The 15,935-nt window shown below is 44.6% G+C and overlaps 1 protein-coding gene across 9 annotated transcripts in view; it reads left to right on the forward strand.

Moving 5' to 3' along the window:
• The window catches only part of itpr1b (inositol 1,4,5-trisphosphate receptor, type 1b), a 98,657-nt gene that overhangs the window by 68,602 nt on the left and 14,120 nt on the right, over positions 1–15,935 (forward strand). For 6 of the 9 annotated variants that reach the window (XM_062986974.1, XM_062986976.1, XM_062986980.1 and 3 more), the window contains 12 exons: positions 23–206; positions 375–625; positions 1,340–1,540; positions 2,562–2,672; positions 2,758–2,853; positions 3,306–3,440; positions 4,988–5,095; positions 5,583–5,814; positions 8,207–8,329; positions 12,901–13,076; positions 13,842–14,006; positions 14,577–14,766. In XM_062986974.1, the coding sequence (XP_062843044.1) occupies positions 23–206; positions 375–625; positions 1,340–1,540; positions 2,562–2,672; positions 2,758–2,853; positions 3,306–3,440; positions 4,988–5,095; positions 5,583–5,814; positions 8,207–8,329; positions 12,901–13,076; positions 13,842–14,006; positions 14,577–14,766 (1,972 nt within the window). Of the gene's footprint in view, positions 1–22; positions 207–374; positions 626–1,339; positions 1,541–2,561; positions 2,673–2,757; positions 2,854–3,305; positions 3,441–4,987; positions 5,096–5,582; positions 5,815–8,206; positions 8,330–12,900; positions 13,077–13,841; positions 14,007–14,576; positions 14,767–15,935 lie in introns of those variants that run through there. The other 3 variants (XM_062986979.1, XM_062986983.1, XM_062986982.1) reach the window with 2 other exon arrangements.

A 15,935-nucleotide genomic window follows, 5' to 3' on the forward strand; every position in this document is an offset into this window, starting at 1 on the left:
ACTCTGTCTCTTCGTCCTCCAGAGATCGTTCTTCATCCGACTGACCCGGGACAATAAGTCAGAGAAGTTCTTTAAGGTCTTCTATGAGCGGATGAAGCTGGCACAGCAGGAGATCAAAGCCACTGTGACGGTCAACACCAGTGACCTGGGCAGCAAGCGCAAAGACGAGGACACGTCCGATAAGGAGGCACCCGCTAAAAAGAAAGGTTTGTAGTCCAGTAGTAATAATGCAGACCGAGAAGAGGAACCTTCTTTTTTCTAAGCTTTTGAATGATTTAATGTTAGTAAGTATTTATTTATAAAGTACATTTAAGTGTCGGTTAGAAGTGAGGACAGAACAGGAACATCCTTAATCTCCTCCTCTTCTCCTCCAGTGAAGGATGTCACTACGGTCACAGAGGAGGTTCGCGAGCAGCTCCTGGAAGCTTCTGCGGCCACAAAGAAGGCGTTCACCTCGTACCGCCGCGAGGTGGATTCGGACGAGCACCTGAGTGGCGGCGAGGTCCAGTCGAGTTTAGGAGAGAAGAACCAGGACGAGAACGAGATGAGCGTCATCATCACCATCATGCAGCCCATCCTGAGGCTCATGCAGCTGCTCTGTGAAAACCACAACCGTGAGCTGCAGGTCAGCCACAGCCTCGACCGCTCTGTTAGAACCTGCGCTGACGGACGAGGGAACCCTGAGGCCAGCTAGGGTCAGAACAAGGGACACCAGTTGGTGTTTAACCGACAAGCTTTGTAGCTTACAGACTTCAGTGTTTTAATGTAGTTAAGATTTATATTTATTTAAATAAGAACAGAAAACATAATGTAGTTTAAGACTAGAGGTCCCACTTAGAACAAGGTTAAGTACAGTGGGTAGCACTGTCGCCTCACAGCAAGAAGGTCCTGGGTTTGATTCCCAGCTGGAGCGGTCTGGGTGCTTTCTGTGTAGAGTTTGCATGTTCTCCCCGTGTCTGCGTGGGTTGCCTCCAGGAGCTCCGGTTTCCTCCCACAGTCCAAAGACGTGCAAGTGAGGTGAACTGGAGATATGAAATTATCCATGACTGTGTTTGACATCTTGTGTAAGCAGTAACTACCTGTCCTGTCATTAATGTAACCAAAGTGTGTAAAACATGACGTTAAAATCCTAATAAATAAATGTATCACTTAAATTCAATACCATAAACCCAAACACATAACCCACATGCTCCCACTACAGACAGAAACTGTACTCTCTAGCCCTTGTGGATCCTCACTCTCAAAGATGTCAGCCATGTGTCCTAATCCTTCATATCCTGTTGATACATTTTGCACGGATCTGCGTCCTCCTCACGGCTGTCTGTTGTTCCCTCTCCAGAACTTCCTGCGCTGCCAGAACAACAAGAACAATTACAACCTGGTGTGTGAAACCCTGCAGTTTCTGGACTGCATCTGCGGCAGCACTACAGGAGGCCTGGGTCTCCTGGGGCTCTACATCAATGAGAAGAACGTGGCTCTTATCAACCAGACTGTCGAGAGTCTCACAGAGTACTGCCAAGGTCCCTGCCACGAGAACCAGGTGGAGTGTGCTGATAAACACGTATACGTGCGCGCACACGCATCCACACTCATCCTGATACCCGCCGCACGTGTGTGTGTGTGTGTGTGTGCACTAGGTGTGTGAATTCAATCAAACGCTGCATTCAGGGATTCAGGCAGGTTTGTAGATTCAAAGTTCAAGGCTGGGAAGCCAAATGTGGCCTGAGTCCAGGTCAGCATAACTGGTCCTGCTGTTTTGGTGGGTGGAACGGCGTTCCCTTCTCCCATAAAGGTCAAAGCTACAATTACATCTGTAAACCTAATCCAACCAGGATCGCCCAGGCCCTGCAGATTCCAGAGAGTTTGTGGCTTTGGTTGGTGTTTCATAAGGGAAGCACATGTTGGCTGTACAGAAGAACGGACAGCATTTCGATTCGAAGATATTCACCCTTAGACAGAATAGAAATTTGTATTTGAATACATTTAAAAACGTAACTTTATTATTTTGGAGTGTCTCATGTAGAATGAACGTCACAACCACCAGTGCAACACAGCGAGAAGGTCCTGGTTTAGATTCCCAGTTGGAGCGGTTTGCTTCCTTTCTGTGTGGAGTTTGCATGTTCTCCCCGTGTCTGTGTGGGTTTCCTCCGGGAGCTCCTTCCTGCCACTTCCTTCCTGCCACAGTCCGAAAACATGCGAGTGAGGTGAATTAAATATAAAAAATTGTCCATGACTGTGTTTGACTTTGAACTTGAACTGATGAACCTTGTGTAAGCGGTAACTACCTGTCCTGTCACCTGTAAAACATGACGTTAAAATCCTAATAAAATAAAATGTATACTCGCTCCTTTTTAGCTAGTGTTTTGACATTTTGAGACAAGATGTTTTTCTATATTTCCGGCTGTCCCGCTTTTTTATTGTCCAGCTTTCACATCCATAAAGAACCACAGAGAAGACCAAAGTGTGGACAGTCCTGATCTTTGTTTGTATGTTTAACTCTTTCTGTCAGTGGTAATATAACTGCAGAATCGCTCATGTTATCTTTTTATTGTCGCCTTCAGAACTGCATCGCTACTCACGAGTGTAACGGCATTGACATCATCATAGCCCTGATTCTGAACGACATTAACCCTCTGGGTAAGAAGAGGATGGACCTTGTACTCGAACTGAAGGTACAAAAACATCTAAGTTATTTAAGGCTCCTTGTGCTCACACCTTGGTGAAATTGATAATGCAATCTGTGTTTCTCTTGTGCAGAACAACGCCTCCAAGTTACTTTTGGCCATCATGGAAAGTCGGCATGACAGTGAGAATGCGGAGCGGATACTGTACAATATGAGGCCTAAAGAACTGGTGGGTCTTACAGATAAACTCTTTATTGTCTTACTAATAAAGTCACAGCAAAAAGAGGTTTCCACACTGATGATGTAGAATTGGGTTGGTGATGTAGAATTGGGTTTTGTCACTATGGGTCATTTATGGGTAAAATGGCCATTCAGAATCAAATCCACAGCACAGTTAGGTGTGTAAAATGTCAAGGGGTCTGAATACTTTCTGAATCCACTGGTTATTAATTGACAGGTGAATAAACACCTTTTCACTCACACTTTAACAAAGCAATATGTGAAATGATGGAATGCTGCAGGCCTTGTTTTACTTTTATTTTCTTTTATTTAACATCCTTCAGACATGTTTCTACAAGCGCTTCTTCTTTTAAGCGTAGTGTAGTGCGCACACACACACACACACACACACACACACACACACGATTGATAAACTCGTGTGCATTGGCCTCTCTTGTTCAGGTGGAGGTGATAAAAAAGGCCTATATGCAGGGAGAGGTGGAGGTGGAGCACTCCGAGGAAGACGGGGAGGGTGAGGAAGAGCACGCCGCCTCGCCGCGCAACGTCGGCCACAACATTTACATTCTGGCACATCAGGTGAAAAGGCCACACACAGTTTCACCCGCTCTCGGATATCGAATGGCGCGTGCACGTACAGATGGGAGACAAATGACAGGAAAAACCAGTATAAAGGTTATCTGTGGGTTTCGGCTAACCAAAACAGCTTCAGTATGTGTTACACGTCTCTGAAACTGTACTGGGGGAATGAAATAGCATTTATTGCTTTATTTCTTTTATGATGTTATGATGATGATGATGATGATGGTGGTTAGGAGCACTGGTTAACACGTCTGGTCAAAATCTGCCATTGGTGTTAAAACTGGCTCGGATCTGCTGAACTACAAAGCATCATTATTAGACTCATTAAAACATCATAAAAACATATGATTTCTATATAGAAACGTTCCATAATATTGATTCATCAAAATAACTTTGGATTGAATGACATTCTCAGCTACTTGAAGAACCGTTACCTATCTGGTCCACCTTACATACTGCACTAATGCACATGTATCTGTACCCATATAAAGAATCTTATTTAAATTCACATTTAAAGCTTTCGCTTCTGGAATCTTAATACAAAATCAAGGTTGATGGACCCCTGCTGCATTTGATAAATGTCACAAATGATCGTAGAATATCAATGACTTAAATGGATCGTGCAGTCTAACCCGTTCTGTATCTGCACTCTCTAATGAGTGAAAGTCTGTTTATGGCAGTAACAGGAAGCATCACGTTTAATTTGATGCCTGCATCTCACACAAGTTGAGACGGGCGCAGTTTATAAAATAGAATATTTAAAGATGGGTCATGGCTCACCACTTTGTGCTGAACTTCATGAGAATTGTCCGTCAATTTTAAAAAGAACATATGCAGCCATCTACCGTACATGATATTGTGGAAAATCCAGAGAAACCTCATTTTGTGTAAGGTAAGGCCAGAAACCACTGTTAAAAGTGCACAACCTTTGAGACCTTAAACAGAATTGCATGACCATCATGCTACCATAACAAAGATAGTCGCATGGGCTCAGGTGTACATCAGAAAACCATCGTTAAATGGCGCCCTGGTGGCGCAGCGGGATATTCCGCTAGTAACTCCTCGGTTCGAAACTCTGCGTTGCCACCAGTCGGCATAATTGGCAGTGCCTGCAGCAGATACTGATTGGCCACCGTATCTGCAGGGTGAGGGCAGGACTATGTGTGGGTGGGTGGGCCTTAATACGTTGTGTAAGGACCCTGATTGGCGGAAGAGACGCCTGTCAGGATGCAGGGGCGAGAAAAGAAGGGCAGTACACGTGTCGGAAGAGGCGTGTACAGCGACGTGCTCTCCTCGGATGCAATCTGGTATCTCTCAGCAGTGGACGAGTGTGCTAAATCAGGAGGAAAATGCATTAAAAAAAAAAGAAAGAAAGAAAACCATTGTCACTTAACCCAGTCTACCACTGCATCGAGAAATGCTAACTGAAACTCTCAGGTTGGTTATTGTCACAACCCATTTTGTGAAGTACAGTATGTGTATTAAAGATTTAAGACTTCTGGCTTAAAAGGCTAACGCAGTTTGTCCTGCTTCTTACCACACAGCTGGCCAGACATAACAAGGAGCTGCAGGCCATGCTGAAGGCAGGAGGAACGTATGGTGAGGGCGACGAAGCCCTGGAGTTCTACGCCAAACACACAGCTCAAATTGAGGTCTGTGCTTCCTTTTCTGGGCAATGTTATATCTTCTCAGTGTGGCGGTGTGTCAGCGCATTCACTGCCTTGTACGTCCTGAAATCCTATTGAAATCTGGTGCATACTTTCATAGGTTTAACTCAGCCTACTGTTACATAGTTCTGGGTTACAGATGAAAATGATCTGGCTCATTTGCATGCCAAGGTTTGCATGCCGTCACATTGTTATACCAGGGAGATAAAAACCTTGTTCAGGAACACAATACGTCTTTTGTTTCACTGTTGTTAAAACAAGAATCTGGTTCTGAAAAGATCACAGTGTTTAGGGTTTATTAGCTTTATTTGCTCTACAGCTAATTATCAAGCTCTTAGCAGACAGAGTCAGGTGTTAAACGATGACACACTGCGTTAGCAGCAGTAGAATTCCAGCTTCAAATTTAGCTCGTTTCTCATGATAGCTGATATTTCCAGGCTGTAACAGGGTAGAACTTGTGTCTGTCTCTTAGATTGTGCGCCTGGACCGCACCATGGAGCAGATTGTCTTTCCTGTGCCCAACATCTGCGAGTTCCTCACGCAGGAGTCCAAGCTGCGCGTGTACTACACGACCGAGCGGGACGAGCAAGGCAGCAAGATCAACGACTTCTTCCTGCGCTCAGAAGATCTTTTTAACGAGATGAATTGGCAGAAGAAACTGCGAGGTACTCAAGAGACCTCTGGTAGCGCAGACTCCGTGCCCTGTGCGTGGCTCCTCTCTCTTCTTCTAAGTTCTAAATAAGGTGATATCTGCACTCGCTCACCTCCTCGGGCTCCGGGTAGAGCTCAGGGCAGCCGGCGCAGGCCGAGCCCTGACCTCCTCGAACCTGGGGAGTGAACTGGGTGTGTTAAGGCTTAAAGTAGAAAATAGAAGTTTGTTTTAAAGCATCAACCTCCTTTGTAGGCTTGACAGTGTAATTTGCATTTAGAAAACAATAGAAGGGCAGGCCTAGTGTAACAGTGATGACAGAGAGGTGGTGGTTCTCAAACCAAAACCTACCCAAGTTAAACCTTAAAAATCATCTCACATTAACACTCATGCACACAGATACACACTATAGCAGCTCATTTGCTCAGGACATTTGTACCTGCACCATTCTGAACTGCTTCTAGTACTAGCGGTGCTACTCGTACCAACAGTTTGTAAACCAGAGGGCTAGAACGTGAACTATTTAAGTCTTCTTTCTTCTAATAACATTTGACTACAGAGCTCGATGCAGTGTAAGAGATGAGATGCATGGTATAAGAGGAAGTGAGTGGTTTGTGAAAAAAGAATGAGTTAAACCACAAGGCTAAGATGAAAAAAAAAAAATGCATGGTAGTAATCTTAGACATAACCGAAGACAGAAAAGACTAGGCAGATATTTGTGTTGGTTCTCCATCAGAGCTCTTAAATTTGTCCTCATCATGTACCGGTCAGTAGCACGGGTGTTCAAACTAGAATATGAAAGACGCCACGCCATATTGGGGCATCAGTCGGATAGACATTTTAACACGAGGGTGTAAAGAAATACATTTTTGTGAATAAGAAACATCAAAATCAATTGGTAAATGCTTATAATGAAATAAAACTGTAAGCGTTTATGTTTATTGTTTATTATTTTATTAGCTCCACTTACCATATAGAAGCACTTTGTAGTTCTACAATTACTGACTGTAGTCCATCTGTTTCTCTGCATGCTTTGTTACGCCCTTTCACGCTGTTCTTTAATGGTCAGGACCCCCACAGAGCAGGTGTTATTTAGGTGGTGGTTCATTCTCAGCACTGCAGTGACACTGACATGGTGGTGGTGTGTTAGTGTGTGTTGTGCTGGTATGAGTGGATCAGACACAGCAACACTGCTGGAGTTTTTAAACACCTCACTGTCACTGCTGGACTGAGAATACCCAACCAACAAAGACTATCCAGCCAACAGCGCCCCGTGGGCAGCGTCCTGTGAAGATGACCGACTCAAACAGCAGCAATAGATGAGCGATCGTCTCTGACTTTACATCTACAAGGTGGACCGACTACGTAAGAGTGTCTAATAGAGTGGACAGCGAGTGGACACGGTATTTAAAAACTCCAGAAGCGCTGCTGTGTCTGATCCACACATACCAGCACAACACACACTAACACACCACCACCATGTCAGTGTCACTGCAGTGCTGAGAATCATCCACCACCTAAATAAGACCTGCTCTGTGGTGGTCCTGGGAAACAGGCAAAAAAATATGTAGAGAAACAGATGGACTACAGTCAGTAATTGTAGAACTACAAAGTGCTTCTATATGGTAAGTGGAGCTGATAAAATGGACAGTGAGTGTAGAAACAAGAAGGTGATGATGGAAAGAACATGGTGCTTCAGTAGAACTATTTATACGCTTACATATCTGTTATAAGCTCAAAGACGAGAACAGGGTGTGTAACCTGTGTTAACAAAACATATTACATTAAACAATTATCATACCATGCATTTCTTTTTTATTATTATAATTATTTCCTTGTCTTTACTGGCATGACCCCAAGTATTTCAAGTTTTTTACTTTAGTTCCTCTTTAAAACCAACCAAATTGCTACAGAACATGAGAAGGTTTTTAAGAAAGAGAGATGGATTAAAAAGATAATTAGAAGTTAGGATTACTAATAGTCCACAGATGAGAGTTGACTGCTTTGAGGAACCAGTTTTATTTCTTTCTAAATCCCCCTGACCTTCCTGGTTCATTTTATGAATAGTACAGGGTGGATCTGCACTTTGCAAATTAATTTATCTGTCTTTCACAGCCTAATCACTGGGGAGTGCACTTGTCAGTGCGCTCTTAGTGCCGGTCCCATGCCCTGATAACAGTAGGAGAATTGTGCCAGGATGGGCATGGGCATGTCAAGTCAATCTGGTATGAGGACCAGATCCACTGTGGTGACCCCTAATGTTAATTTTGTACACCTGTCAACAATGGGCGTTCACATACACATAAGTGATCAGCTGGTGTCAATGGTTATATAATAGTCATATTTTGTGTGTGTGTGTGTGTGTGAGAGTGTGAGTGTGTGTGGCTATGTAAGGAGTCTCAGTGTTTGCTTATTAAAATGTGACGTGTGTTCTTTCTGCTCTTCAGCTCAGCCTATTTTGTACTGGTGTTCAAGGAACATGTCCTTCTGGAGCAGCATCTCCTTCAACCTGGCCGTCCTGATGAACCTGCTAGTGGCCTTCTTCTACCCACTGGAGGGGGACCACAAAGGTAACAAGTGTCCACATACTGTATATATGCATAAAAACATGGAGAAGGTCAATTTGCTGCTTAAAATACACCCCTCTTTAAAGTGAACAAGCTAACCACTGTGACCCTGACCAGGATGGAGTGCGGTAAAACAGACTACGAATTAATACAATCATTTATTTTAATACATTAATACAGTCATTCGTTTATGTTTACTGAGTCTGGGTGCTAGGCAGGACCTGGCCAAGGTGCGAATTCATTGCAGGGCATCACTTACCTTTCACCCTTTCACTTACTCATTTAAACTTTAGAGTAGTCAATCCACCTACAGGTATGTTTTTGGGAGTTTGATCATATCAGAGCCCACAAAAATAAGAAGCATATTAAATAACCGACAGGCACAAATTATTGTTAAGTTAAGGAAGCTTGTTTCAGTAGCTCGCAGGTCTGACCTGGTGGGCACCATTTATCATAAAGAAAAGCATATAAATAAACAGATAAATTCAATCACCAAACATACGCCAGCACTCAGTAAACTGGGGTAATGTTTTGGAACGGGTCGTTCATATAAAATACAAAGTAGGTCACTGCTTAACCAGAGCAGACCTCAACATACGTGTTCTATAGGGGCAATTTGGTGTAAACCTCAAGCCGTGTGTAAACAAGCAACACGCTTGCCATGCCAAGAGCCTAAAACCAGATGGATAGCTCCTGACCAAATGTTCTAATCCACTTTTAATCAGCGGACTTAGAAGGAATGGGTGAGGCAGAGAAAAGCGGCGGTACTGACCTGATTCTGTCATAGGCCACAATCCTAATGCGGCATTTTTATGGGAAAGATGCTATTGTACACCAGGTTGTGCAACATCAATGTTTGGGACTCTTTCTCTGTGGTAAATATTTCTATTTATTTTTCTGTTCAGATCTTGGTAGTAATTTGATTGCTGGGGTTACATGAACACCAATGATCTGATAAATGGCTTTTATTGTTCAGGACATTTTATGTTCTGTCCGAACATCTGAGTCTCTTGCTGTCTTTAAAAAACGATTAAAAACCTTCTCACCTCTTTACTAAGCACTTAAGCTGACTTGTACTTACTCACTTACTAACTACTAAAAACCCTTTGGTTCTATCAGGGTTCGGAAATACAATTTATAGACGGAGGTCAGTGGACACCACTCTTACTTCTGGAGTTTGGGCATTTCAGCCATGCTGACAGATTTAATATAGAGCTTGAAACTTTAAAGCTTGTAATAAAAATGCGAACACTGATGGTTCTTTACACACAGCGTTCACCTTGAGTTTAAAAGTCGGCCTGTTTTACCGTGCCGCACAGCCTGGTAAGGTGACCCGACTAGAGAATGTTGTCATAGATCCCTGATCATCACAGTTGTATGAAATATGAATCAACATGCAAATTTTTTGGAGAGGGGTCCCACATGGACCTGGAAAGTGCTGGTATTTTGTATAAATCTGATTGCTGACAGTGCTTACAATATTAACTTCAGCATTTTAGACATCAGATACTACACACACACACATACACTCACACACACCATAATCCTGTTACTTCACCCTCTTCATGTCCCCTTAACCCCCTTTGCTAATTAGCTGTGTATCAGAACTGAGCTTTGGCCTTATAAATTCAGCCCTGATGGAACAATTTAATCTGTGGTGCACAACTCTGTGATCTGTAGGCTTTTAATTTGGCTGCATCAACTCCATGCATCCATTTAACCAAATCCAAACAACACACTGCAAACAATGGGCATCATTATAAAGCTGGTCCCTGTTTTCTGTCATAACGGCCTCCACTTCTCTGGAAATCTCCTGGAACCTGATTACTGGAATTCACTTCCATTCACTTTCAGGAGCACAAGTTCAGACACTGTTGATGAGTGATGATGCAGTAGTGTAAAAATGTCCCAGATGAGCGGAGCCACTCTGTGTTCAAGCCCATGATTTTGAAATGTAAAATAAAAGCACATGAACCAGTACAGACGACCTGGATTGAACTTTTTTGACAGTGGACTGTTGAGTTCTGAGACGTCCACTCTTTCTTTTTGCTGGTCGTGTTTTCATTCCGTTTTTGTTCCTCTCTGTGTGTGGGATGAGTTCTGTCATTGTTTCTGTTGCAGTGTTAAGGGTGGAAAGCTGTGCTCCCGAGAGGTGGGATCAACTGTGTATTGTTTAAGCCGGGGTCAGGCGGCGAGCTCTCTTTTGTTGAAACATTACCACTGCCCATTGCTGGAACCGAGCTTTTTAGCCATGTTGTGATCTTTATACGTTTTCTTAACCCAGCCAAGAGAAATCCAAGAGCAGATGAATATTTGTTTAGCTCAGGTTGCCATGGGTGAAGCATGAAGGAGAAAAGCATCTGACTGGTGGAGTAAATATGCTTATAAAGCATGTTTCGGTTTACTACTGGGCCGCCATGTGTACTTTTATCACTGCGGCACTTTGTTGCTTTGATAAGCTGTCAGAAGCTTGAATATTAACAGTTAGCAATGAACAAAGTGGTGTGAGTTTTGGCTCTTTCGTTGTTAACGACCGAGTTGCTGTTTTATGAAATCTGAAACATTAAACTTGTTCCTCATACGTGTCCCTGTTCAGCTTACCACCTGAAGGCTTGAGCTGCATGACCTGATGGACACAGTGATCTGTTTAGAAGTGAGTTCAGTGGACAATTTTAGCCCATCTTTTCTAGACCCCTGTCCACTAGGGGGTGGGCAGTGCAGTCTTTAAATAGGGCCGCTCAATCCCAGCTGCTAGCCGATAACGTGCATGGGTCTGATTAGGGGCTTTCGGTTCATTCAGACCTGCCCCGCCACTGGACACCACGCCACATTCCTCAGCTGCACAGAGCTGTCAGGTCCTCGGTCGTTTGAGGTCCGCCTACACGTGCCGTCCCCGCTTTGCTTTTTCCTCTTATGCTGCCTTAGTTTTGAACTTTCCCAGCCAGTGGAACTGTGCTTGGCTGAAGCCGGGGCTGAACCCCAGTTTCTGTGTGCCCACAGAGAGGCCCTGACAGGAGGTTAGGTGATCGAGGTGTCGTGTACTGACAATAGATTCATGCTTAGGGCTGCACCGCAAGAGCTGCAGCGGTGGGCTATAAGCGAGAGGGTTGCAAGAAGGCTCAAAGTGATCATGCACCTTTTCTCTAACCACTGCACACGATGCAGCACAGCAACCTTGGACTAGGCGCGCACACACACACACACACACACACGCACACACTCTGTTTCCACTGTCCAATAAAAAACCCTTGAATAGATGGAGACTTTGTGACTCATAGCCAGGTTTATAGCAGGACGGATGACGAGATCAGGTCATATCCTCTGTGTCTGTGTGTATAATCGTTAGGTGAGATAAATGGATGAAGGTAGCGCGTGGGTGGTGTGCAGCTCTGGCCGTGGGCCATGCGGACCTGAGCTCCTCTCCCGTCTCAGACCGACTCTCATGCATCTTTTAGCAGCCGAGTTCTATTTTTAGTGGGCTGCGTTATGTAACCAGCACCTGTCATCTGATCTTCCTGTTTCGCCTGCTTGCCTTTTTCATCTCTTTCTCTGAAGGATTTTTAGGTTCTGTGTAATGATGTCTTGCGAAAAAATCCTGCAAACGTGAATTTATTTGTGTTTCTCTTAGACCTTTACACCCATCTGGTCCTGATAGGTGTGAGGGCAGGAAGCATGCTGTGTATGCCAAATTCAAATGGGTTCCACTTTTGGAGTAACAGTATGTGATCTGACCTGCCCCATGTGTAGAACTAGTAGATCCACCTGTTGAACGTGTTCCACTACATTCCTAAACCATAATATCTACATCCACCTTAATGTGGGTGTTCGGCTGGGAACGCACTTTGATCTGGCCATGTGATGGGCTTTTCTGTTTTCCAATTGGCTGACTCAGTGTTTGCTAAAATGCAGATTAAGGATGCCAGAGAACACAAAGAATGAGAACAAGGTTAGTTTGCAAATTGTGCATCATCATGGGTTTGGATGTGACAAATTTGCATTTTGAGAGCAAATCGAGTAAGCTGTCCTTAACTTTGGCAGCACAGTGGCATAGCTGGTAAGCTGGGTGCTGCTTTAAGGAAACGTCCTGTTTGATTCCACCGTCCTTTTTTAGTTTTACACTGGTGATCTGGCCACTGTTAGCCAACTACAGACTGCAATTAGTGAATCACTATTATTATTTTAATGAACAATCCAAAAAACTCTTCCTGCTTCCTATAAACAGATTGAGGAGCCGATTGTTTGTTTGTTTGTTTGTTTATTAGGATTTTAACGTCATGTTTTACACTTTGGTTACATTCATGACAGGAACGGTTGTTACTCATTACACAAGATTCATCAGTTCACAAGTTTATATACAACACGGTCATGGACACATTAGTGTCTCCAGTTCACCTCACTTGCACGTCTTTGTACTGTGGGAGGAAACCCACACGGAGGAACCCCACACGGACTGCCTTACCTTGGGATCGAACCCAGGACCTTCTTGCTGTGACGCCCAGGAGCTGATTGTGTAACGCATGTGTATGCATGTGTATGCATGTGTATGTCACACTGGTTCTGTAAATCTTTTTCAGGTACGCTTGAATCTCATTGGTCGGCGCTGTTATGGCTGGCCATGCTGGTGTCCGTGGCCATCGTGATCGTCCTGCCGCAGCCTCACGGGATCCGAGCCCTCATCGCGTCCACCATCCTGCGACTCATCTTCTCTGTCGGCCACGAACCCACGCTCTTTCTGCTCGGGGCCTTCAACGTGAGTGCCTGTACCGAACAACAAGCTTGGCCGTGTGCGTCCGTGACCCCTGCGTTTCCTATGCGGACTATGTGTCGAGCTTAGGTGTGGAGTGCGTCACTGAGCTATTCCTCTGTGCTCTCACACCATCCTGTTAAACCCACTCGCTCAGTAAATGCCCCCGTGTTGTGCCGCAGCCTGCACGCTGACTCACTACTGCGTGCCGTCCTTCAGCGAGTAAAGTGTGTAGTCAGAGCCTGAAGTACGGCGTGCAGTTGGTTTATCTGCGAGTGCGGTGGAGTCTCTTCACTGAGCCGATTCTCAGGGGAAAGTGATAATGATAGTCTGCAATGGGCTGGAATATAAACTGTTTAGTCTATCAGGTTTTTCCTTTCTGTGTGTTTGTCCTCCTCTTCCACTGCTAGATCTTCACGGTGTGTGTGTGTGTGTGTGTGTGTGCTATTGAAGCCAAGTGCAGGTTTATTGATGTAATAAAGCTGAGCAGTGAAGGTTCTGGATGTAAACATGTAGTTAGGTGGTGATCATATATCTGGTTGGTTTGTTTTATATCGCAGTAAAACAATCTTTATTCAAAAGGGTTTTTGTCAATATCTAAGCTCGCTTAACATGATGATTGAGCAAATAATCACTAACCAATCCAAGTGCTCCCTACTTCATTAGACTCATACTTCATAAGTCATGTTTGTTTAAACAGGTCCAGTCTGATCCACCCTTGATCTGCTGTCTATTTACAATAGCTGTACACGGTGTGCGCTCGTGTTTCAGGTATGCAATAAGGTGATCTTCCTGATGAGTTTCGTGGGGAATCGAGGGACGTTCACACGAGGCTACAAGGCGATTATCTTGGACGTGGAGTTCCTCTATCACCTGCTCTACCTCATCATCTGCATCCTGGGGGTCTTCGTGCACGTCTTCTTCTACAGCCTGCTGGTGATCCGCACACACGCACACAGAAGCTAGGGACGGACATGAGTACTGTGCACAAAGCAAGCTCTATAAAGACAAAGTTTGGTTCTAAAAAAACTCCAGTGTCCTGCACAGAGCCCTGACCTCAGCCCCACTCAAGAGCTCTGGAATGAACTGGAACATAAAGGTCACTCTATACCATTTCATTTAGTAATGGGATGCCCAGCAAGCGCGTGGTCAGGTGTCCGAATACTTTTGGCCGTATAGTGTAACTTACATGCAGCTCTCACTAAGTGTGAAAATAAGATTGAAAATATGCATGCATGACCACGGACTTGCTATTCTGTGCCCACTTGTGGTTGTAGAAAGAAAAAAAACTCTACAGACACCCACAAACACACCCATCCAACCCATTACACAGCGTACTTGATTACTTCCTTGTTTTCTTAGCCAAGAATTAATCTGTCAAGATACCAAAAAAGTACATACCAGAACCACCCAAATCAAAAGTGTTTAAACTGCTGCTGTCGTTTCATACAGTTTAATCCACACGTTAAATTCGCTCCTCTGACTGTGGCGTCTCCCCCCGTCCAGCTGTTCGACTTGATTTACCGGGAGGAGACTCTGCTCAACGTGATCAAGAGCGTGACGAGAAACGGACGCTCCATCGTGCTCACGGCCGTGCTCGCGCTCATCCTGGTCTATCTCTTCTCCATCGTCGGCTACATCATCTTCAAGGACGACTTCATCCTGAACGTCGATCGGATACCCAACCGGACTCTCGGTATGGACCTACGAGCGGTCTCGGTCAGCTCGCAGGACAAAATGATGAGAGTAATCAGTACTGAGGTTACAGACCAAGCATGTGTGACGGGCTAATTATTACAAAAGCAAAAGATATTAATGTGAATGTAGCAGCATTGAGTCGATAATAGAAAACTTTGTATTGAATATACACCGATCAGCCATAACATTAAAACCACCTCCTTGTTTCTACACTCACTGTCCATGTTATCAGCTCCACTTACCATATAGAAGCACTTTGTAGTTCTACAATTACTAACTGTTGTCCATCTGTTTCTCTACATACCTTTTTAGCCTCCTCTCACCCTGTTCTTCAATGGTCAGGACCACCACAGGACCCCCACAGAGCAGGTATTATTTAGGTGGTGGATGATTCTCAGCACTGCAGTGACACTGACATGGTGGTGGTGTGTTAGTGTGTGTTGTGCTGGTATGAGTGGAGTTTTTAAACACCGTGTCCACTCACTGTCCACTCTATTAGACACTCCTACCTAGTCGGTCCACCTTGTAGATGTAAAGTCAGAGACGATCGCTCATCTATTGCTGCTGTTTGAGTCGGTCATCTTCTAGACCTTCATCAGTGGTCACAGGACGCTGCCCACGGGGCGCTGTCGGCTGGATGTTTTTGGTTGGTGGACGATTCTCAGTCCAGCAGTGACAGTGAGGTGTTTAAAAACTCCAGCAGCGCTGCTGTGTCTGATCCACTCATACCAGCACAACACACACTAACACACCACCACCATGTCAGTGTCACTGCAGTGCTGAGAATCATCCACCACCTAAATAATACCTGCTCTGTGGTGGTCCTGGGGGCTAACAAAGCATGCAGAGAAACAGATGGACTACAGTCAGTAATTGTAGAACTACAAAGTGCTTCTATATGGTAAGTGGAGCTGATAAAATGGACGGTGAGTATAGAAAGAAGGAGGTGGTTATAATGTTATGGCTGATCGGTGTATATGATGATGAAGGACTCTAGAATAACTTGGGTTTGAGACTGGCACTGAGAGGGCACTGACAAATGTACCTCCCAGTGACTAGGCTGTTTCGGCCACCCTCCCCCGGACGCTAGCCAATCACGAGAGCACAGCTGAGATTTGAACCCTGGATCCCCAGATCTCAGCAGTATTTGGCTAGTGTACTTAATGA

The sequence above is a fragment of the Trichomycterus rosablanca genome, chromosome 24, assembly GCF_030014385.1.
Source record: "Trichomycterus rosablanca isolate fTriRos1 chromosome 24, fTriRos1.hap1, whole genome shotgun sequence".
Taxonomy (NCBI): Eukaryota; Metazoa; Chordata; class Actinopteri; order Siluriformes; family Trichomycteridae; genus Trichomycterus; species Trichomycterus rosablanca.